This window comes from Neomonachus schauinslandi, chromosome 16, assembly GCF_002201575.2.
Source record: "Neomonachus schauinslandi chromosome 16, ASM220157v2, whole genome shotgun sequence".
In the NCBI taxonomy this organism is placed as follows: Eukaryota; Metazoa; Chordata; class Mammalia; order Carnivora; family Phocidae; genus Neomonachus; species Neomonachus schauinslandi.
Window position 1 is genome coordinate 26,926,739 of NC_058418.1, and position 24,341 is coordinate 26,951,079.

The 24,341-nt window shown below is 51.5% G+C and overlaps 1 protein-coding gene across 1 annotated transcript; it reads right to left on the minus strand.

Annotated features, from left to right (window-relative positions):
- Positions 1–9,616: 9,616 nt before the first annotated feature.
- On the minus strand, positions 9,617–16,893 carry SNX20 (sorting nexin 20). Its single transcript, XM_021704754.1, has 4 exons — positions 16,798–16,893; positions 13,500–13,638; positions 11,848–11,999; positions 9,617–10,294 (listed from the first exon to the last, which is right to left on the minus strand). Exons 2-4 carry the CDS (start codon positions 13,627–13,629, stop codon positions 9,626–9,628), a joined length of 951 nt encoding a protein of 316 aa, XP_021560429.1. The 5' UTR covers positions 13,630–13,638; positions 16,798–16,893; the 3' UTR covers positions 9,617–9,625.
- Between the last annotated feature and the right edge of the window lie 7,448 nt (positions 16,894–24,341).

The following is a 24,341-nucleotide window of genomic DNA, read 5'->3' on the forward strand; positions in this document are numbered from 1 at the left end:
AGAAATTGAAGCCCGATAAACAGAAGGGCTGGCTCAAGGACAACCAGTGCTCCAGCAACCCCCCCGCCCCCACAATTACACAGACTGCAATCAGGGAGGAGCAGCTCCCCAGAGGAGAATAACCAGCTGCTGTTTCCAGAAGGAGGCAGGCGGGTGAAACCCAGAGACACCCAATGCCTGACTCTCCGCTCCTTCCCTGGCCTCTCTGGCTCCCTCTGGACCTGGGGAATGCTCTGGAGCATCTTCCCGCATCCGCGGGCACCTGCAGCCTGTCCAGCACCTTAGGAGGTGGAGGAGGTTGTGAAGACACCAGGGGAAGGCTGCTCTAGTGGGTAGCTGCTCTGCAGGCAGCCAGCTACACAAGGACTGCACAGTAAAGTGAGAGGATAAGAGTCAAGGGAGATGATCCCATGGAAAAGAGCCCAGGGTCCCAGTGGACCCCCAGCTAAACACAACAAAGTGATAAACAGGGTCTTGAAATTTGATGGCCGAACAATTCTGTCCTAGTGACTAGGTGAGAAGACAAGTGCACCATTTTGAAAAAATCGATGTAAAAAAACCCATCAGATTTATGCCTTTCTTTTTGGAATGAGTGTTTTTTTATTTCTGGATGCTTGGCACAGAAGAGCAAGCCCAGGGATGGGAGGCAGGAGATGTGAGTTCAAGTCTTGGCTCTTCTACACTAGTGCTCTGTGACCTTAAGATTCTTTTCCATCAGCAAAATGACCTGACTGGTTCACCAGAGTGGTTCTCAAATAGTGGTCCGTAGAGCCCCAGGAGTAGCCCAGGGTCTGAGGTAGAGCCCCCTGGCCTCCCATTTCTCATGTATCAGCTTTCTGTATATCAAATTTCATTTGAAAACTACCCTGTGGCTTTAAAAAAAAAGATTCTGAAACCTGAACAGGATTAGCTTTGGAGTCCCCCCTCCAACCCGAATATTCCAAGATTCTTTGTCAGAATGACAAACTCTGTTCCTATACACTTCATCCTGGTTGGGAGCTATTGCAAAACATCCTTTCTGCTGGTTCCTGTCAACTAGCATCTTGTTTATCCGTAGGAGCCATGTTCTTCTGGGACAGGATTGCTGCTGAGCACCACCTCCCTGCTGGGGAACTGGGTGGCCCTGAGGGCCAGGAGGAAGCAAGCAGAGGGAGGCGGGTGGTCTTCCCGAGAGCCCAGAGGCTCGGTGTTCTGCAATTGGGGAAGCGCTGCTAGGGGAGCGGGCTGGGATGGGGAGGAGGATGGCACAGGTAAGTAAAGCGCAGGCTCAGACGTCTGATCGCAGCTCCCTCTTACAAGCCCTGTGACCTTGGGCTAGCCAGCTGACCTCTTGATCTCAGCCTCCTTACCTGTAAAACAGGGGTGGTAGCAGCACCTAACCCATAGGGCTGTTGTGAGGGTTAAGTGTAGCGTAAGTATAGGAGTGTAAGGTGCTAAACCAAGGGCCTGGCATGAGTGCTCTCTGCGTACCAGGCATCAGGAGCCTCAGCGGTGATGGTGACATGGAGGCTGCTTGGAGCCTGGAAGGGAATCCAGCAAAGGTGGGGGTGTTGGACAGACTGGCACTGATCACTTCCCAGCCTGGGCATCTCCTTTCAGGACCCTCTCCCAGCAAGTCCCCCAGACCCCACAGCTATCTCCAGATGGTGTCTCAGTTAGCTATTTCTGCGTAACAAACAGCACCCAAATCCAGTGGTTTAAAACAATTTATTATTCAAGTTCACAAATCACACGGTTGAGGGTGGCTGATCTTGATGGAGTTTGCCCACACATTTGGGAGTAGCTGGCTGTCATTTGATCTCAGCTTCCCTGGGCTCTGCATCTGGAATCTCTCCTCCTCCAGATACGCTGGGTATGTTCTTCTCATGACAGGGGCAGAATGAAACATGCAAGGTCTCTCGAGTCCAAGGCTTGGAACTGGCCTGATGTCTCTTGTGCCACATCATACTGGCCCAAGCAAGTGTCCAAGACAGCCCAGGCTCAAGGGGTGGGGAAACTGACCCCGCCTCTGCAGTGAGACGAACTGCAGCGTCACATAGTAATACCACGGAGACAGGGAGCGGGGAAGAACTCGGGCCATCCCCCCAGTTGACCACACACTATTATTTTAATGAGGTACCTGTAGGGATCTCTCTGCCCCACTGGCTGATTGCTATTCCTGAGTGTCCACCTTTCATGATTCCTTCCTGTGGTTTAGGGCAAGTATGGACTTAAGTCAGAGCACCATGTTAGCTGGGTGTGTGTGACGTATCTTAGGCTGCATTGTTCTCTAGCCTAAGGCCTGAAGTTCATGTAATCACCCCACCCCCACCCCATACCCAGGGATGTAGCACAGGCCGGGGGCGGAAACCTTGGGTTCAAATTCCAGCCCTGCGTGCTGTCATACTTGGTGCATAATAAATACTGAATTCATATTTGCTGCATCCATCCATTCCTTTATTGAAATATTTTTATTGTGAAATATAACGCAAACAGAAAGCCCATAAATATACATGCATGGCTTAACAAATTATTACAAAGCAAATATCATTGTAACCACTACACAAGACTAAGAACAGAACACTACCCATGGGCTGAGATCCTCCCTGTCCCCCCCACACAATCCCCCCACACTCCGGAAGTAATAACCACTATCTTGACTTTCATATTAACCCCTTCTGCTTTTTTTTCCCCCCTTTAAGGGTTTTGCGATCTAAGTAAGCATCCTTAACAACCATCATTTTGTTTCTCGTCTTCTTGAACTTCATTCAGTGGAGTCATATAGGCTTTATTCTTTTGGGTCCGACTGCTCACACTTGGCCCTGCTTGTGAGATTCGACTGCTTCATTGTGTATAAGTGTAGTTTGCTTTCGTGGCTATATAATATTCCAACTTACAAATATAAATATAAATATAAATACACCACCATCTACTGAACTGTTTCACCGTTCATGGACGTTTGGGCTGTTTCTAGTTGGGGGTATCACTGGGAGTAGTCCTGCTCGGAAATTCTGGTTCATGCCTTCTGGTGAACAGGCTTGCCTATCCATCTGTAGGGCATACTCCTAAGAAAGGAATCGTTGGGTCCTCATGTAATAGTTTATGGTCAGCTTCAGGGGATGGTTTTCCTTAGTGGTTGTACCCATTGCCACTCTAACAAGCAAGGTAGATTTCTCTTCTCTTTCTCCTCCCACTCTATCTCCCTCTTCCTTCCCTCTATTCCCTTATCCATCCAAGCCACACAGCCTCTGGGTGAGGCCCTGGGTAGGTATTTCATGGTGAAAAGAAGTCAAAGAGTGTGGCTCCTCTTCTCCCCCAATTCAGTAGGCAGATGGATGAGAACCTCTCAGCACCACCCCGGGGCCTCAGAAGGTCGGAGGTAGCACCCAAACCCTCCCTCCTGGGAAGCCAAGTGGCAGGGCTTCTGGGGGTGCCTACGCTCCCTCCCCCGATACTTGAGAAAGGGCCCTGCCCCCATACCAAGGGAGGCTTACTCCCGCCCCCACCCCCAGGAGCCAGCAGGTTAAATGTCTGACCGCAAGGGGTGGCCGCCCTATATTTTTAGGCACCTTATTTTGTTCGTAGTTGCAGTTTCGCTCCCTTCCTTCTGATAGCCCCTGGAGGTGGGGGGGGGTGGGGGGAGGACGGCCACAAGGAGGCCTCCTTCCGCCCCTTTGGGTCTGCGTGCTGCAGCAAGAGGATGCGGGAGCAGAAAAGGGAAGTGAGGTCCTGAACCCCAAGTGAGGGCCCTTGGTGGGGGGGGGCGAGGGGGACGGGTGGCAGAAAAGGAGGCAACGAAACGTCAGCGGCTTCCCAGCAAAACTTTCTTCTTAGTATTATTTCAAACCCCTTCGAAAGGTTTTTCAAAGACTTCCCCCCCGCCCCCCGCCCCGCCCCGCCCCTTTGGGAGAAATGCTCAATTTCCCTCCGGTTTCGTTCCTCCAGCGCTGCGCGGAAGCTCCCGGAGCCGCCGGTGTGGCAGCGCCATCTGCTGGCCGCTTCTTAAATTGCGGGATGAGATCCCGCCTCGGTCCCGCCTCCCTCCAGAAGTGCCCGATGCAAGGGGGGAAAAAGAACATTTCAATAACCTTCAGTACAACGAGAGTGACCAATAAGCCTATGACAAATGTTCATACTAACACCAGGGAAATGTACATTAAGCCGTGGATACCACTTCTCATCGTTCACACTGGAAATAGTTTAAAAGAGCTACCATCCCAGTGCTATGGAAGGTTCACGGAAACGGGCATCTCTCATACTCAGCTGGTAGAGGAGTGAGTTAGCACAGACTCTCTGGAGAGAAATTAACATTATCAAAATCATGGAAAGTGCTTATGATTCAGAGACACCACAGTTAGAAATTGCCTCGAGAGTGTACCAATACAAAAAGACACTGCATCCAGGGCTTTGTTGTGGTGTTGCCTGTAATGAGGAAAATTACATTACAAGACGGTTAAAATAAATAAAAAACAACATGGAAAATGTTATATATTATAGTAAAGTGCTCATGATATATAAATAAAATTTAATCATACTCTAATCATACTTTAATTTTATTGTATGCGGTATGATACCATAAGGGTGGGTACACGTCAGTGGGTGTTACATTCGTCCAAACCCACAGAAAGTGCAACACCAAGAGTGAGCCCTGATGGAAACTATGGACTCTGGGTGATAATGACGTGTCTGTGCAGGTTCATCAGTTGTAACAAATGTATCACGCTGGTGAAAGATGTGATCATGGGGGAGGCTATGTGTGTGTGGGGATTGGGTCTATGTGGGAAATCTCCATACCTTCCACTCAATTTTGCTGTGAACTGGAGACTGATCTAAAAAAACAACAACAACCACAAAGTCTATTTTAAAATTTGAAAAGCAGCTTACAAAACAATATGTTAAGACTTATTTCTGTTGAAGGCTGGGCAAGCTCACTGTGGTTGCCGGACTTGGGGGCAGGATCTGCCCTGCCTGGCCCCTCAGGAAAGGACATGAGGGTGTTTGGTATATATCCTGCAGATGAGGGGTTTCACAAGGCCTTGGAGGGGGAGCCACTGGGGTTGCCAAGAAGGGAGCCTAGGAGCCTACTGTTGCTACAGCTATCTTGTCACCAGGAGGAGAGCTTGTCGAGAGAAAGAGGCAAAGCAGGGAAGCAGAACAGAGAAAGACAGAAAGTGAAAGTTAGAGACCAGATGACAAGGTTTGATTCTTTGGATCCAACTTGGCTTAAAGCTCGTCTATTCCTAGACTCTTCTGATAATAAATTCCTCCCCTGGCTTTCTGTTGCTTGTAACCAAAAGGGTCTGTGCTCCCTAAACACAAGCTCCCAGCTTGCTCACTTTGCAACGAGCCAGTCACTGGAGATGGATGATGGCACACATGTGGCTTGCCAGGCGTTATTTGGCAGCACTTGGAACCATTCCTTGCAGTGGGTACCTTCAGCGTGACACATCGGGGAAGGGGCATCCTGGGCCTGCCCCCTTTCTGGGCCCGGGGCCTCAACTAAGGGTCCCCAGGGACAGAGGAGGCTCCTGCTTAGGGGTGCTTCTGCTTTACCTCTGCTTAAAATTCTCCCCTCCCCATGCTGCAGTGTCTGCCTCCTTAGCCTTCTCTGTGGCTTCCTTAAACACCTCCTCTTCTGAGAAGCCTTCCTTGACTACCTGGCTGAGGGAGACCATTCTGTCAAACAGAGCTTCTGTTTGCTCTGTGAGTGACTCCCTTCTAACCTCGATAAGGTCAGCACAGGGGCTGTGCCATTCACCCCTGTGTCCCCAGATCTTGGCAGAGTCTAGCAAAATAGTGGGAGTGTCATCAATCACTGTTTACCGAGAAAATGAGAATATGCACAGAAAAATGGATACGGCTGGCAAGAGCCTATTCTGGGTGCAGACCATGAGAGTAGGGCTCTGTGCAGGGCCTCTTCGGGGGAGCAGTATTTTCTTGTTCATACCAGGGGCGCACAGTGACACCAACCAGAGGACATACTGCAGCTTCAGGTTTTGACTGAGACAGAATTTTCCTTCCAGTTGGGGGGTCTGACCTGAAATCAGGTATGAAGCCAGGAGCTGGAGCCTAGGTATCGCCTTCCAAGTGGGGTGTTGAAAGCCGAGGATGTCAGGGCACCTGAGTGGCTCAGTCAGTTAAGCGTCTGCCTTTGGCTCAAGTCATGATCCCAGGGTCCTGGGATCGAGCCCCGCATTGGGCTCCCAGCTCAGGGGAGAGCCTGCTTCTCCCTCTCCCTCTGCTGCTCCCCCTGCTTATGCTGGCGCTCTCTCTCTCTCTCTCTCTCTTTGTCAAATAAATAAACAAAATCTTAAAAAAAAGAAAAGAAAGAAAGAAAGCCGAGAATGTTAACGAAAGTCAAAATCAGGCCCACGACTGAGGAGCTGGAGAGCCAGCAGGGCTGAATACAGGGCTGGGGGTGGGGGACCACGGCCACGGGCCCAGCAGCAGGGAGCAAGACCCAGATGGTAGGGGATAATGCACAGACAACATCGAACGATCCAGTCCACATGGTCAGAAACCTCTTTCCTCTTGCAGTATTGTCCAGTCCTTCTGAGTAAATCGAAGACAAGTCTCAACTTGGTGATGACGGGTCCTTAACACGTGTCTCTCTGTCTCTTTGAACAAAGAACCTCTGGCGGCCTCACCTTCAAGGCCTGTCGCAAAGGCCTGTGAGGTGTACTAACTAGGCAATAGGCTTCATTGTGAGGATTTTTAGAGCTACCTTCCTAATTATAGCAAGTGATTCTGATTCTGATTTTCCATCTAGAGCGGTAATCGGAAGTTTCTTTTTCAAAGAAATTTACATAAGCGAAAGGGGGACTGCTGAAAGGAAAATGGCAAGTGGATGATGGAACAGGTGGTGGCATTGTGGGGCCCCAAGGGGAGGGGGTGTGTGGCTGAGTGGGGGGATGCCGCAGGAGGGACAGGAAGCATCTGGAGAGCCCCTGAGCGAGTACCCCTCCCCCACCAGCAGGTGGGATTGCAGCTCCCGGGCAGAGTTACAGCCAAGGGAACTTCCAGAGCGAGGGGCATGCTGGGGAGAGCCCACCCTGAACTGAGCCTCCTGGCTGGCCGGCCCTGGCCCAAGCTTCCAGACTGATACTGCGCCCCCAGGTCTTGCTGGGTGACCCCCAATGACCTCTTGGAATTCCAGCCCGGGATCATTCTGTCTGCCCTGCCTGCCAGACCGTGTCACTTGGATGTGGACACCCCAGGCCTGGTCCTAGAGCTGTCCCTGTCTCCCTGGGTGACCTTGAGGGAGTTCCTTCTCCAGGCCTGTTTCCCACCTAGAAACAGAGACGAGAGAAATGATCTTTAAGGGCCCTTTAAGGATGAGAGGACCAGGGACATATCCCTACCGCCTCCTCTCCTCTCTCCCCTCCAAAGTCGGGCTCAGTGGGAAAGGCACAGGCTGGGGGTCACACCGGCCTGAGTTTAATTTCCTGCTCTACCCATTGTGAGCTGTGGGACCTCGGGCAAGTCACTTCAGCCGTCAGGGTGTCTGTGTCCTCATCGGTAAGATAGGATAAGAATATCTCCTGAGCAGAGCTGGGCCGGCAGTGATGAGGAAAGCCCGGGACACACAGCTGGGCTCCAAAAGTGCTGGGGAGCTCTGGGTTTTCACACGCAGTGCCATCCTCCCATCCTGGCTCGGGGTCAGGCAAGAGACCCGCATCCCAGGCACGTGGGCTCACCAGGTAACTTGACCCCAGCCAACAGGAGGCCTTCATGGGAACAAGCCCCCTCAGGCTTAGGGCCTGAGTGCCCAGAATGGGGTTCCTGGACCTGGGTGAGGCTGGCATGGTGCTCCCACCTGGCGCTCCTACCTGGCGCTCCCTGGGTCCTGGATGGGGGCACGCGGACAGGAGGAAACCTGGGAAGGGAGAAGACACCTCTCTGCTTGAAGTATTGTGCACCACACTGTATGTGTTCAGACCCCAAACCTTGCAGTTCGGATTTGAGGAGGAGATTCCCACCCCTCACCTCGCACCAAATTTGATTCCCGCCTTTCTTGATTGTCCCTTTCTCTGAAGCTGGTTTCTCCCACGTCGACCCTTACGTGGAGAGCTACCTCTTTGCTCTCCCAGCTTCTTGCTGGAAACTCCTATTAAACTTCCCGGATTGGGCATTTTTTTCCTTCTGAGTGACTATTTGGGGCACCTGAGAGTCAAGGTGGCATTTTACATTTGATGAAATGACTTACACAATCAGGAAGGTCTTCTTTACCATTGCAAATAGAGTCACGGCCTTTTATTTTTCCACTGAACACTTTAATTTTCTCTATGCCCAGATTTTCAAGAGGTCCAACGTCTTGCACTCAAAGTGTCCTTCTCCTGCAGTAAATTGAGAGACCTGAGGCTTTCTTTGTCCCAAGGTGTCAGGCTGTTTCTCGCCTCCAGAGCAGAGCCTGATTGGGCCACTCCAGCTGCTGCCACACTGTGTCGCTGTTGAACACATTCTGGTGCAGTTTGGTGAAGGCCCCTTCCCTGCTACAGGGATCCCTTTGCTGAGCCTGGATCCCTGCACAGGCCAAACTGGTGCCCCGCATGAGGATGCCAAGTTACAGGCTCTTTATTTCACCCTGATAAACTCAGCCAGATGGTTTAGGTCTTCAGGGACTTCCAGCCTCAAGCACATATTGCCCCAAACCAGCCTGGACCATTGGCTTCAGGGCCGGTGTTGAACCTAGGTTATAGGTCCAGGCTCCCCCTCCACTCTGGGCTCCTGGTGTCCTTTCCTGATAGCAGACTTCAGTCAAGGGCATCCCAACCCATCAGAGGGGTTCCAAGAACATTGCTCCTCAAATGGGAAGGTGTTAAGCGTTCAATCTCTGTTCTTCCCAGAGGCCGCACTGGGTCTCATCCCCCACCTCCTTTTGGGGCTATGTCTATATAACTCAGGGAGCCTCGTCAAGGGCCAGGTTCCTTATAAATGAAAACCCACCTGGACACTGAGTTACAGCATCCGAACCAGAGAATTGTTGGCAACTTCTTTTCCTAAAAATGCCTTGTTTCACAGAATCTTATGACAGGATGACGTTCTAGCCCGGTATCCTCCCACCCTTGAAAGGGTAACATACACCCCACCCCGGTGACAAGCTGGCCTTGAGGAGCCATGGGTGAGCTTTTGTTTTGCTGAGTCGGGTCTACAGGCTAAGAGAGAAGAGCTAGAAGAGTTAGGATGATGGTGGGGATCTTTGCAGGCAATGCCCAGGGAGGAGGCGCAGAGAGGAAAGACAGACAGCTGGTGGGGAGAGCTGCCTGGAGGAAGTGGGTTAAGCTTTGTCCACGGCGTGCAATGTAAACCTCCCCTCCAGTGACGCCCAAAAGCATCAGGAAGCTGGGTCTTACTCTCCGGCATTTTGGCAGCTCGGTTTGTGGTTTCCAGACGAGGTGAGCCTGGCATCAAAGGGACCCACGACGCAAGCAGAGGCTTCCGAGGACCCCCGGGGAGCACCTCCGATCCACACAGATGGGGATGCGGAGGATCAGAGGAGGGGCTTGTCCGAGGTCACCCAGCAAGTTAGAGCCTCAAGTGGCTCCTCCCACTAAACACGACCCCCCCCCCCCCCCCCCCCCCCCCCTCCCAAACAGCGCCGCGAGCCGCGGCCATCCGCAGTCCCCGGCCCGCCCGCCAGAGGGGCTCAGTACAGATACTCCCGGACCGTGAGCTCCTTCAGCGTGAAGCCCCAGGGGCTGGGCTTGCGGAGCTGGCTCTCCTGCAGCTTTTCCTGCAGAGACACAAAGTCCTTGCCCAGCGCGTAGGCCAGGCGGAGCATGGCGTCCAGCAGCGGGGCGTAGTAGCGGTGGCCCTCTCGGGCCTGCAGGCACTGGAGCGCCCTCTCCCCGGCCGCGAACGCCTCGGCCGGCCGCTCCAGGTCCCGGTGGCAAACGAGCATGGCGCACAGCGCCGGGACCAGCATCACCGGGCAGTGGGCCGTCAGCTTCTCCTGCAGGGGCACCACGCGCACCAGGATGTCCAGGGCCCGGCCGTACTGCCCCCCGCGCAGGCAGCCGAACGCCTCCCTGAGCTCGGGGCGCGTGAAGAAGTCGATGAACTCGCGGGAGCGCCGCACGCAGCGGATGGCGTAGAGCAGGCTCAGGTACTCCTGGAAGGCCAGCTTGCGCTCGGAGATCATCTCCTCGGTGAAGTTGCCCATCAGGTGCTTCTTGGGGAAGACGATGTCTTCGATCTCTTCCCTGAACGTCTTGAGGAGGCTTTTCTGGAGCATCTCAAAGTCTGAATACCGCCGTTCCAGCACGGCTTTGTTGCTGTCAAAACTCCCTGTCTGGATGACGACGATTTGGTACATCTGCAGTGGAGAGAGAGAGAGAGAGAGAGAGCGCATTTGACTACATCCTAATGGAAGGTTTTCCCCGGCAGAGTGAGCCCCGGCAGATAAAAATAATGATGATCATTTAAAGCGGAGCCCGAAAATGGGTTACCGTTCCATGCAATTCTTTTTTTTTTTTTTTTAGATTTTTTTTATTTATTTGACAGATAGAGAGCACAAGTAGGCAGAGAAGCAGGCAGAGGGAGAGGGAGAAGCAGACTCCCCGCTGAGCAGGGAGCCCGACGCGGGGCTCGATCCCAGGACTCCAGGATCATGACCTGAGCCGAAGGCAGCCGCTTAACCGACTGAGCCACCCAGGCGCCCCCCGTTCCATGCAATTCTGTTGTAAATTGCTATCAGCATTGGCTGAGCTGTACAAGCGATTCGTGACAAGAGGCCACGCGAGAGTAACAAACACAGCCGCACGGAGGCGGCTCGTGGGACTAGGAGCACAGAAGCAGGTGACGCAGGGCGCCTGGGGGTGCTCCGGACTTTCCATCGTCAAAACTGGGCCTCGGGTTCCTGAACTGGGGAGCTTGGGTTCGGTCTGCGTTTCCCGAGCCGGCCACACGGGAGAGGTGGTTTTGGGTGGTATGCTCGCGGTGAAGGTCAATGGTAAGGAGATGATGGCTTTTCAGTTCTCTTGCAGTTAGAGAATACTAATGAGGGCTCAGGCTCCTTGGGTTATAATTCCAGCCCCGCCACGGTCTAGCTGTGTGGTCTTAGGTGGGTACTTGAACAGCAAGGGGCCTCAGTTTTCCCGTCCAGGAAATGAGGATAGTAATAGTACCTCCCTCGCTGGGTGAGGATGGAATGAGTTAACGCTCTGCAACCACGGGGGACTGGATTCAACTTGCAGTCAGCACTTAGCCCCCACTATTGTTATCCTGGTCCCAGTTAAGGGGCCAGGAGGGGAGAAAGGTTGAGCGTGGCTCCTACGTGGACCTGCACACCCCCACCGCCAAGGGCTCAAATTCCATTTTAACAGAGAGCAGCCCCCCAAGCCCAGAGCTTGCCGCCAGCCATGGCGTAACCAGCTAGAATCTAATGACAGCATTTAGCTTTCCTTGCCACTTATTTACTTTCAAGATTACCTTTTCTTTATGCTATGTGATACTGGTTTCCCTTTGAAAGATAGTGATTTTGTGTTTTTAAAAAAGCAATCAGATTTAAAGAAAAAGAGCTTAATTATTATCTATCATTATTTTATGCAATATATAATTATTATTAATAATATAAATGAGTGGGGATACCAAAAACTGTGGTGAAGGGACACAGCTGGCTAGTTCTGGCTGCCGTGGAATTCATCTGGGCTAGTTCCTTCTCCGGATCAGGGACCGTGACTCACTCCTCTCCAATTCGCACAGTGCTTAACACAATGCCCAGCGCAAAATCTTGCTTTTTGACCGTTGTCTCTGTTAGAACTCTGTCAGTCAAGCTGCGTCGGCCCATTTCATAGTGGGGCAAGTTGAGGCCCAGGGCCGGGAAGGAAGTGGTGAAAGGCTCGCCCTCCCTGTCTGATCTCAGCTTACCACAAACTTGGAGACTTTTCTCTCCTCGATGCGGGCGGACGCGACCTCAAAGAGCAGCTTGACGCGTCTCCAGCAGCGCTTCTCCTTCCGCCAGTACTCCTGCAGCTCCCCGGTGGTCATGCTGGAGTTGGGGCTGGGGCCGCCGTGAGCGTCTGGAGGGACGGCACCCGTCAGCACTTGCACCAGGTCAGTGCGCTTGGGGGACAAGGGTGTGGGGAGATGGCTGGGTCTGTTGGGGATGGGAAGTCCGAATCTGCAAGGGCCATGCCTTTCCCGCTCCCCGGCCCCGCCCACCCAGACTCCTGCGCCCCAAACCCCACTGCAGCCATCCCACCACCCGCAACCTGGAATAGCCCCGCATCCCCCAGCAAGTTTCTCCATTGGGAAATGCCGCACGTGTGTGTTGCACCAGCCACCTCCGGCCTGCAGACTGGCCACTGTGAGACCCATGCTCCTGAGAAGCAGGGATGGTGGCTGTGCCTTTCTATACTCCCTAGGGCACTGACACGGTGTCCTCGCCCGGTGTGGTGTGGTGGTGGGGGGGGGGGGGGGAGCCTGAGCACATGCCTCAGCGACCAGTGGAGGGAGCCATTGAGGATGTTGGGCTCCAGGCTCAGCCTGGTGGGCCCCTCCCCACTGTCTCATCTCCTTTCCCACGTTCCCTGCTTTTGTTTGCACGTGCTACGGCCTTCTGCCTTAAATGCAACCCTCCTATTTCCCTACCTGGAAAACTCACAGCGTCTCTTAGCCCTCAGGTGCCCCGGGGGCCATTCTGATCATCTCGGGAAAGATTAGAATCCTTCCCCACCAAAATGCACCGATCATTGTGCATTTTATTTCAAAGGATGTGGGGCCCCCCGGGGGGGCGGGGTGTCCCTTCTCCGTGGTGTCTTTCAAGACCCAGCACACATGTCACTTCGACTGTCCCCTCACATTAGAGTAAGAGCCTCCCACCTTTTCCCTACAACCTTTCTGGTGACATCTCGAATTATTTTTCACAGATCTGTTTCCCCACCGACCTTGAGGGCCAGCAGTGTTGGATTGGTTCCTGTTTCCCCCCGGGGGCCAAGGACAGAGCAGGCATAGGCTCGGACTGAACCACCGCATGAATGAGCAAATCAGTTTGCTCCAGGAGATGGCGCTGCGGTGGACACAGTCAGCGCGGGGCTGGGCTGCTTCGCACTCAGTGCTCTGCAATGTCCGCCGCCGCCCCCCCCCCCCCCCCCCCCCCCGCCCCGGCTTCCTACTAGAGGCACCTAGGGCTCTCACACAGGGGGCTTTCTTGAGCTAAAGCAGCCTGTTCTGGAGCTGGATGAAGGATGGGACTGGCGGGCTGGTGGGTAGTAGCCTGGCCTCCTCGCCTCCTGGATGGGACAACGCTGAGATACGTTCCCTACGGCTTGCAGAAGACCCCCGCTGGGACTGAACCCAGTTGCCCGCAGCAGTAATCAACACCTTACTGGCTTCCTGCCCTTTCTTTCCTCGATGTACCCTTATGATTCCTGGGACCTTCTCCCAGAAAAACAACAGGCACCAAGTTCTTGTGCCAAGTTGAGAAAGCTACCCCCTTTCCCATGGCACCTGTTGAAGTACCCAATGTTTGGATTCCGAATATCTTCAAACCTCTATCTCTGACCAAGCCCCAAACCCACCTAAGTGCCCTTCGGGTCCTGGACACGGGAGGTCTCGGCCAGCGGCTGATGCTTCCTGCTTGGTCCCAGCCGTGCACTTGGCTATGGGTCCCGTCCATCCAGGGCTCTCAGGGTGCTTGGGACTTGCCATGCTCCAAGGCTGCCAGGGGGGCAAGAGACAACAGTGATTTCCCGCTCACGTTGGGGTTCCTGGTGGGTCCTGGGGTGCTAGGATCTGTGTCATAGTCCCCATGGCTGAGCCCTCCCCTGCCCACCTAGCTGTCTGCCCAGCTGTCACATGCGAGGCTTGGGTCTGCTGCCCCTTGGCTGGATTGATCAGTCCAAGGCCTTCTCTTATTGTTACGATGCTTCTATGATCAAGTTCTCTGAATTTTAAATGCCGTGATTTCAAGCCAAGGTAGTGGCTTTCGGGATTACTTGGGAGAAAGATGCCGGCTTGTCTGAAGAACATTCCAATACTCCATTTATGTTCCACGTGTAAATAAAATCTCAGGGCCCAAAGTAGGGGTCCAGGGATGTATCCTTCCCATCTCTCCCTCTCTAAGCAAACACTTACTGACGACTTGTGGAACACACTTCATAGACACCTAGGTTCTTCACATCCACTTATTTCAGACCCACAAAAATCTTTCGTGACTCCCAATCACAGAAGAGGAAACTGAGGTTTAGCCCAAGGTGACGTGGCTGCTGAGCCTGCCCCACAAGCAAAGCCGAATGTCTGTGACGGGTCAGTTTGTGCGCTCTGCCTTCAACACCCACTCGCTCACGTAACTGACTCCATGTGCAGAAGGAGTCTTACCTCCATCTTACGATAAAAGAACCAAGACTTGGGGCTGCCCACGATCTGAAGGCTAGTAGGTGAAGCACAGGGACGCAGGTGGAACCCCTCCTCGGGGCCAGGGGAGGGCAAGCAGCAGGAGGGCCGGGGGCTATTTTATGCAGTAACTCTGTGACCCAGATCCGTGAACGAGAGGACCTGGTGCCCGCAATTCTCTGTGCCTCACTTTCCCATAAGATGGGTATAAGAACGGAACCTGCCTTCACGAGGCTGGCGTGACGGTTCCAGGTTGGGGAGACCGTGCTCAGGGCTCCGCACACACCAGGCGCTGTATAATAGTCCCTGCTATTGATATTGGACACCTGATAATACTTGGAGAAATATTTGAAAATCAGTGATTCTAAATTAAGGTGTAAATTGGAATAGACAAATTAGAAACGGGATGATGAGAATATTAGCTCAGATGGAGCGAGTAGCTGGGGCACCCCTTTGGCACAGAAATCTGCAATCAGAAGGGTGCAAGCGATCTTATGTCCTTCTTCACTCGATCCGAGGGAGGAGCTGCAAGGGGCACACGGGGCAGAGCTGGGACGCGAACTCTGGTCTGCCGGGTCTGCTACATTCCCGGCCCCGTGTCTGAACCCTTCTGCTGACTATGGCCTAGAGGGGATGGGATTACTGCTGCCATAACAGAGTCCCAGCTCTGTCCCTGGGTGTGACTGAGCCCATCCCACCTCCAGGGCTGAGGGGTCCCCTGGACAGGCCTGGCCTGGGGAGAGCTGAGGTCAGCGGGGGCCAGGGTGCCTCCTTCGGGGGGCAGCTCTTGCTGGCTCAGGTGAAAGGAACCCTGGGCCATTCTCCAGGTGGTTCTGTGCCATTGCCCAGCGCGTGTCTCCCCGGGAACCTCCGTCCAACCTTACTTTATATAGATGGGGAAACTGAGGCACAGAGCAAGGGCATGGCTGGCCCAGGGCTGCACACACTTGAGCCCGCTAGAGCCTGCACACCTCGTTTGTGCTTCTCTCCTTAAGGAGTCAGGCCTTCCATCCTGACCAACTGTGGGTCCATATGCAAGTTCTTTATTATCTCCAGGCCTTGGTGTCCCCACCTGAGAAGTGTGGCCTCAAGCTCTGTCCTGCCGACAAGACAGTGGTTGGTAGGGGACAAGTTCTCTATATCCTGATAGGTGCCCTGGCAAGGTCTGCATGCTCTATTACATAGTGGACTCTGGGTGGCCAGGGTTCTTGGAAGCCCAGTGTTTCCTGTGGGCACTCCTATGTCCCTGCCTCAGTTAGCTCATCTGTAGAATGGGTGATGGCAAGCCTCAGTTGTCCCAGCCCTTCCAGCTCTGCTGTCCTGTTCAGGCGGCTGGTGCCAGGTCAGAAGCAGGGCACAGTTCTCCCAGAGACCCTGTGAGACCCCAGGAATCATGGCCTTGGCTGGATGTACCAGTAAAGACCCGGGAGAGCTGAGTGTGAACCCAGGGCTTTGAATAAAAATCAAATTCAGCAGCCAAAGCCAGTTCCCTTATGTTTTCTCCTACAGGGTTGTTTGGGAGTCACCATGAGGGGAGTGAAAAGGAGAAAGTCATGCACTGGTGCCTGCATGGAGACTTGGCCATCTTCCTGTTCCTCTCTAGGCCTCAGTCTCCTCATCTGTGAAATGGGGAAAACAGCCTGTCACTCCAAAAGCTCTTTGGGGATAATGACACATGGGGTTCCATGGGTACTTCTTTCCCCTCTCCATACCCTGTATAGCAAAGATTTCTAGATTTGACAAGAAAATCCTGCAAATGTTGGTGCTCTTGGATGGGGGTCCTGTGCTCGGCCCAGGAGACAGAGCAGCTTCCCAGCCCCCTCCCCATCCAGCCCAGCCCCCTCCCCCTCCAGCTGTGTGTGTGTGCAGACATTCTGCTCCTTCCCTCCCAGGCCCTGAGCACCACTCTTCCCTCCGAGGGCTGCCCCCCATGGCCAGGCCTTCTGATGGCTACACTGGGCTACATTCTGAGCCCATGCTATCTTCCTGAGGGGGCTGCAGAGGACTTTCCATCGGACTGAGACGCTGGGTGGGCACACTCACATTTGGGAATCCCCCAGGGGGATGGGGGTGCTGGGAGATTGTAACAAGCAGGTTTCCTGGCTCTTGACATCAGAGAGTCCCATCTGGCAGGTCTGGGGATGGGCCCTGGATTCTGCCTGTTGCACTATTCCCCAGGGCTATACCGACACTGGAGTTCTCTGGCACCAATTTTTGAGAAACACCGGTGTGGTGACTTATTCCCCAGCCTCAAGAGGGGTCGTCGAAGTATCTCAAAAGAATTGAGGTGATGGAGGGTCAGGGAGCTGCTTCCTGCTCTACCCCAATGAGCTAAGGAGAGCCCTACACTTAGAGGCTGTCACCAACCCTTCCCTACCCCGCCCTGCCCCCAGCAGGTAGTGAGGGAGGGCCACAGGGGGCGGGGGCTCAGGCCACGGGGTGGGGGCGGGCAGAGACTCACTGAGGTTGGGATCAAACACTGACCTGAAGCTTCTCTGGCCCTGTGTGGGTCCAGGGGTCCCGGAAGAGTATCACATGGCCGTCTTCAGCTCCCCTCTGTTCCAGGCTCCAGCGAGCTGCAGCTTCTAAGTTCCCCGTTTGAAAACAGGAAATAGGCTGTGTGACCCGCTCTTGGTGCCCCAGCCCATTGGCTGATGACAGACAGTACGTTGAACCCTGCTGACGGGGTCCCACAGGGCAGGGGCAGGGCAGAACAGGGCAAGGCAGGACCAGGCCCCGAGAGCCCTAGTTCTGAGGGATCCAGTTGGGCCTCACACAGCCTTGCAGCTAGCTTGGCTGTCCCTCAGAGTCCCAGATAATCTCTGGCATTCCAACAGTATCCCCCATCCCTCTTTAACATTCATTATTCTCCCCTATGAGCTAGGCCTGATGGGGGCCCTCATGTTTCACTGAGAAGTGGGGAAACTGAGGTTTGGAGCACAGAGCCAGTGCCTCACGTGGAAGGGAAATGGGGTAAGCTCTCAGTTCCATTTGGTGCCTTTCTCTGAGCAAAACTGCATCCAATTCTCCCAACAGAAAGTACCGGGGAAGTCAGACCTCTGGGCTGTGATGTGATTCATGGCCACTAGTATTTGTGACCTTGAGGACAGGAGACTGGGACAAAACAACAAAAAAAATAGATAGCCCCCAAGAAGGCCACCATGTGTCTCTTCTCAGCTATGATCCCCTTCTTCCCCATTAGAGGCAGTCCCACTCCGAATTCTGACTGGGGTCACTTCTCTGCTTTTCTTTGTAAATTTACGATCTTTGAATAGACCCCGAAACAATAGAGCTTAATTTTCCCTATCTTGGAATTTTGTAAAATTGAGCCACGCATAGTGTTTGTATGCTTTGGTGTCTTGCTTCCTTTGTTCAACATTTCTGTGTATAAGATTCATCAATTTGTATGTGTGTGTAGCTAGAGTTTTTTCATTTTTGTTGTTGTGTTGCTACATTATTTGAATACATCATTATTTCTCCTTTTTTCTTTTTCTTTTTGGTCTGTGAATGCACTTTTGGGTTGTTTCTAGTTTGGGCCACTGTGATCAATGCTGCTGGGAATATTCTTCTACGTTTATCCAAGTGCACATGTTTATGTAAGGTGAAATCCCTGGGTCTTAGAGTATGAATCGCTGAATAGCTTTCAACTCTCCTGGATTATGGCAAAGGTTTCCCCCCGTGGCTGTGTTTCTGTGCTCCCACCCACCGCCACAGTGCCTGTGAATTCTAGGTGTTCCACAACCCCACCTACACTGGATGTGGTCAGTATTTTCTTATTGTAGTCATTCTAGTGGGTGTGTAGTGACATCTCATTATGGTTTTAAGTTGCATTTCCCTAATAAGGAGTGATGTAGAGTATCTTTTCATGGGCTTAGTTTCAATCTTTATATCCTCTGTTCAAGTCCATTGCTCATTTTTATTTTCTTTAAATTTTTTATTGTTATGTTAATCACCATACATTAGATCGTTAGTTTTAATGTAGTGTTCCATGATTCATTGTTTGTGCATAACACCCAGTGCTCCATGCAGAACGTGCCCTGCTCAATACCCATCACCAGGCTAACCCATCCTCCCATCCCCCCTCCCCTCTAGAACCCTCAGTCTGTTTTTCAGAGTCCATCGTCTCTCATGGTTCATCTCCCCCTCCGATTTCCCCCCTTCATTCTTCCCCTCCTGCCATCTTCTTCTTCTTTTTTTTTTTTTTCCACTTGGGTCTTTTTTTTTTTTTCTTAACATATACTGCACTATTTGCTTCAGAGGTACAGATCTGAGATTCAACAGTCTTGCACAATTCACAGCGCTTACCAGAGCACATACCCTCCCCAGTGTCTATCACCCAGTCACCCCATCCCTCCCACCCCACCCCCCACTCCAGCAACCCTCAGTTTGTTTCCTGCAATTAAGAATTCCTCATATCAGTGAGGTCATATGATACATGTCTTTCTCTGATTGACTTATTTCGTTCAGAATAACACCCTCCAGTTCCATCCACGTCGTTGCAAATGGCAAGATCTCATTCCTTTTGATGGCTGCATAATATTCCATTGTATATATATACCATATCTTCTTTATCCATTCATCTGTTGATGGACATCTTGGCTCTTTCCACAGTTTAGCTATTGTGGTAAGTCCATTGCTCATTTTTTAAAAATATCTAAATAATTAATTAATTTAGGGGAGAAGGGCAGAGGGAGAGAGAGAGAATCTCAAGCAGACTCCATGCTGAGTGCAGAGCCTGATGCAGGGCTGGATCTCACAACCCTGAGATCATGCCCTGAGCTGAAACCAAGAGTGGGACTCTTCACCGACTGAGCGCCCCCCTCCCCTTGCTCATTGCTTATTTTCTTCATGGTTTGTAAGGTCTATGTGGTTTTCAGTATTCTTTCCCATCCTGTGGTTTGCATTGCACTCTCTAAATAGGGTCTTTGGATGAATAGAAATTGCCAACTTGAAAGTATTCAACCATATCAGTCTTGGCTTTCACAGCCCATGTCATACCTTAAGAGAGAGATTGAGGAGAGATTTCTCTTCTATTGTTCTTTCTCGTTGCTTCTGCAACCACTTGGCAAGCCACTGAGTGGCTTCTGCTGAGTTACAGTGTGCAAAGCCCTTAGAACAATGCTGGTCCCTAGCAAGCACTGAAAAAGGTGCTGGCAATTCCTGCTGTTTCTCAACACCTTTCTAGTGTGCCTTTCTCATTTGGGGTTCTCCAATGCCTGTAGAGTAGATGTTTGTGTATGGCGTGAGGTAGGGAGGCCCAGTGCTTTTCCCTCCACGTTTACTGGCCTTGTTTACTGAAATGGCCATCCAATCCCACAGCTCAGCAGTGTGGTCGCTGTGAGAAGGGTATCGGCGTATGTCAGGGTCTGGGGTGTCCAGGGGGAGTGGCCTGAACGGTGTGCCTCTGGCCCGCAAGCCCGTGTGCAGGGACCGACCCTCACTCACCTCTGCCCCCCACCGCCCCGCAGAGGGCCTGGCATGGCCGGGGCGGAGGGGGGGTGTTGGGGGGTGGCGGTGGGGAACGCTTCCTCTGTGTCGAGCGTCGCTGGAAGTCCTTCTTCCATCTGCCTGGGCCTGGAGTCTTCGAGCCTCTCACGAGGCAGCCAGCGGATGGGGGGAGGGGTGTGTGGAAGCTACTGCTTCCTCTTCTGGGTGAAGGAGGTGTTCTCTGGAAAGCCCCCAACACGCAAGGGTGTCTGGCTGCCGTGGAAGGGACCTAGCTGGACCAGAGTGGCCATGGCGGGCCCCTTACCGGGTGTCGGCTCTTCTGTGCCGCACAGAGCTGTGTGTTTTAGGTAAAGGGCAGGCGAGGCCCCGCTGACACAGGGGGCACAGACTGGGTGTCCCCCCACTGCCGGCCTGACCCCAGAGCCTGAGGAGTGGGCACCAAAGGGAAATGCTGGTGTCTCAGAGTCTGGGTGTCTCTTCTAGAATTCAGACGGCTTGGACCTTTCAGTGACTTCCTCCCTCAGGCAGAGTAGGTTCAACCTCTGTCCGGAGGCCTCCGGACCTGCCCCTTGCTGGCTTCCTGACCTCGTCTCGCCCCGTGCCACTCCCAGAGTTGCCACCCGCCAGCCCGCCCGGACCGCGCTCTCCCCGCAGCCTGCCTCGTGGCCTGTCCTCGCGGTCCCTTCAGCCAGCAACGGCCCTCTCCTGGTTCTTTCCACAACTGGCTCTTTCTCATCCCACAGCTCGGTTGTCTCTCCCTGGCGTGGCCCTCCGTGACCCCTCTGTTAAGACCTACCATTGTTTTGCTTCTTTGTTTACTTGTTTATTGCCAGTCTCCAAGGCCATGATGACGGGGTCTTTCCTGTGTCAGCATTCTGTCCCCAGTGCCGACCCCAGCACCTGCCACGTAGTGGGTGTTCGGCAATTGTGTGAGGCACGAGTGAGTGGGTGGGTGCGGAGCAGGGGCGATTGGATCCATGACTCAGCCGTGTGACCTCGGCAGGCCACTGCCCCTCTCTGAATCTGCTTTCCCTAATTGCAACGTGAGACTAACTGAAGGATCCTTCTAGCATCACTGGGCAAGTAACTGAGTGTTGGCCACTGCCACTCACCACTGAAACCTCTGGGTATCTGACGAGCTCGAGACTCCAACACTGACATACCCCCTTCGATAGAGGTGTGTCCCCACAAGTGTGGCAAAGAAAACCCAAACAAATGAGGTGTTCATAGGTGATGCAAAATCTGGTCCTGTCAATCTTGTTTTTCCACAGCTGGGTGGACACACATAAACCTTTTAAAACTCTCAAAGGTTCCGGGGCGCCTGCGTGGCTCAGTCGGTTGAGCATCCGACTCTTGGTTTCAGCTCAGGTCGTGATCTCAGGGTCGTGAGATCGAGCACCGTGTCAGGCTCTGCACTCAGCTCAGGGTCTGTTTGAAATTCTCTCTCTCCCTCCCCCTCCCCCCCCCCCCCCCATTCCCACGGGCTCTCTCTCTAAATAAATTAAAAAAAAAAAAAACTCTCAAAGTTTCTACTACCATATGATCCAGCAATTCCACTTCTGGGTATTTATCTGAAGACAATGAAAACACGAATTTGACAAAAGATCTGCATCCCATGTTCATTGTAGCATTATTTACCACAGCCAAGACATGGAAACAACCTGTCTGTGGATGGATGAATGGGTAAAGAAAATGTGGGATCTGGATACAATGCAATATTATTCAGCCACAAAAAAGAATGAGATATTGCTATTTGCAACAACATGAGTGGAACTTTCACATGCTATGTGGAAAAGATCAGGCAAACACTGGGCGATCTCTTATATGTGAAATTAATACTGGAAAAAAAGCTCATAGATACAGAGAATGGATTGGTGGGGGTGTGTGTGAAATTGGTGAAGGGAGTCAAAAGGTACAAATTTCCAGTTATAAAAATAAATAAATCATGAGGATATAAAGTACAGCATGATGACTGCAGTTAATAATACTATATCATACATTGGGAAGTTGTTAAGAGAGTAGATCTTAAAAGTTCTCATCACAAGAAAAACAATTCTTTCACTATGTTCTATGATTAGACTTATTGTCATCATCATTTCATAATACATACAAACACTGAGTCATTATGTTGTGCACCTGAACCTAATATTGTTATAAAAAATTATTTTTCAAAAAAAAAACCTTCAAAGGGGCTTAATACTGTGGAATTTTTAAAGTTTATTTATTTATTTTAGTAATCTCTACACCCAATGTGGGGCTCGAACTCGTGACCGGGAGATCAAGAGTCAGTGCTCCTCAGACTGAATCAGCCAATACTGTGGGATTTTAAAATTGGGGCCAGAGACTGGAGGGGAGTGGGCACTGCTATGGTTATACTGAGACATGACAGGTCATGAAGATTCACACCTATACCAACTTCTACGAGTTTTTTGTTTTAGCTCTTACATTTAAGTCTTTGATCCACTTTGAATTAATTTTTGCAGATATGAGGCGGGGGACCAAATTCATTCTTGTGCATGTGGCAAATGGTGCAATTTTCCCAGCACCATTTGTTGAAAAGACTACTTTCCCCCCTTCGCTTGTCTTGGTGTTCCTGTTGAAAAGCAACCTACTTTTTAAATTTAGCCGTATATCATGATGTCTCACCATGCTAAAAAGCATACCTCTGTAGCGTCTTTTAAAAATAAATTTCTATTGAAATACAACAAGCGTAAGGGAAAATGCAAATACCATAAGTGTTTAGCTTGACCAGTTTTCACAAGGTATTCACACCCATGTAACCACCACTCAGATAAAAAAAAATAGAACATATTAGCACCCCAGAAATCCCCTTTGTACCCCTTCCTGGTCACTACCTCTGACCTCTTCCCCTGTTGTAACCTCTATCCTGGCTCCTATCACTGTAACTTGTTTTTCCTGCTTTTGAACTTTATATAAATGATACCAGACAGTATTATGTTTTTGCATCTGGATTCTTTCACCCAACATGATGTTTATGAGGCTGCGACCCTTGTGGGCTACAGTATCATCCACTTTCCTTGGTTATTAGAATAGAGCATCATTGTTGGTACATTCACTTAAATATTTATTGCATGCCAGGTCCTGTTCCAGGCCCCGAGATAACACAGGGACCAAGACAGAAAGGTTTCTGTTACCTTGCAGCTCATGTTCTTTTGGGTGAGAGACTAACATCGAAGACAATAAATAAGGAAATATATACAGTGTGTTGTATACAGATAAGTGCGCTTGAGATGGGAGAAAAATACAAAATAAAGCAGGGAGAGGGTTGCAGGGGGAGGGGTTGCCGTTGTACATAGGATGGTCAGGCTTGAAGACCTCACTGAGAAAGTCACATATAAGGAAAGGCCTGAAAGAGGTGAAGGAGGGAGTCATGTAGATTTCCAGAGGACAAGCATTCCAGGCAGAAGGAACAGCAAATGCAAAGGCCCAGTGGTGGCAGCAGGCCTGGCATATTCCAGGAACAGCCAAGAGACCAGTGTGGCTGGAGCAGAATGAATGAGGGGGTAGTTCAGAGAGGTCCCTGGGGGCAAACAGTAATTGTAAGGACCTCCACTGTCTTTTACTCTGAGATGGAACTCAACGGAGGGGTTTCAGCAGAGGAGTGATATCATTTCACTCTTTTTTTTTTTTTTTAACCGGCTCACTGCAGCTGCTGTGTTGAAGAAAGACTGTAGGTGGAATCATGGACAATAGCCGGGAGCTCCTGCCAAAACCAGGTGTGAGACGTCAGAGATTTGAACCCAGGTGGTCATGGTGGATAATAGTAAGAAGTGGCTGCATTCTGAGTCTATTTTGAAGGTCAAGCTGGAAAATGTGCTCCCAGGTTGGACATTGGGTAGGAGAGAAGATGAGTCAGTTCAGCTGGAGGTTCAGTTGCTCTGTCAGTGTTCTTAAGTAATCTGCTATTATCCAGCTCTTCACTGTTGTAGATAAGAGGGTGGTGAACATTCCTGTAGATAGATCTGTGCACTATCCGGAATGATTTCCCTGGGCTAGAGGCAGTCCTTCTAACTCAGCCTTCCCCAACCAAGGCCACTGCACGCCACCTGTGCAGGGATTTACCTGGAGGCAATGTGGGGTAGTGGTCAGAGCCAGAACTTTGGTGACAGGGGGGCAAATCTTGGCTCTGCTGTCTCTACTTGGATAGGTTAATTAACGTTTCTGTGCCTCAGTTTCTTCATCTATAAATTTTAAATAATGATAGCCAATACCCCGTAGCTGAGATTAATTGGGTTAATGTAGGTAAAGCCTGGCATATAATAAACACCACGTAAAAATGTCAGATATTTTGCTTTACATGAGAAAATTTCCAAATACGAGTGTTTTAAAAGGAACGTTTTAATACCTTCAATGGAAAACCAGTGTCACTTGCTCGGAAGAATTGGAAACCATAAACTGAAATAAATTTAATTTGATGGAAACAAAACAGTGCTGTTAAATTCTAGTTAGATGTTGTAGAAGAGCCAAGTAGACCAGGCAGTGTTAGAGAGAGGCTCAAGCCCCATTAGTTCCAAACAGAGAGGGCTTGCTTCAACTTAAACAGAAGGCTTGCAGGAGAA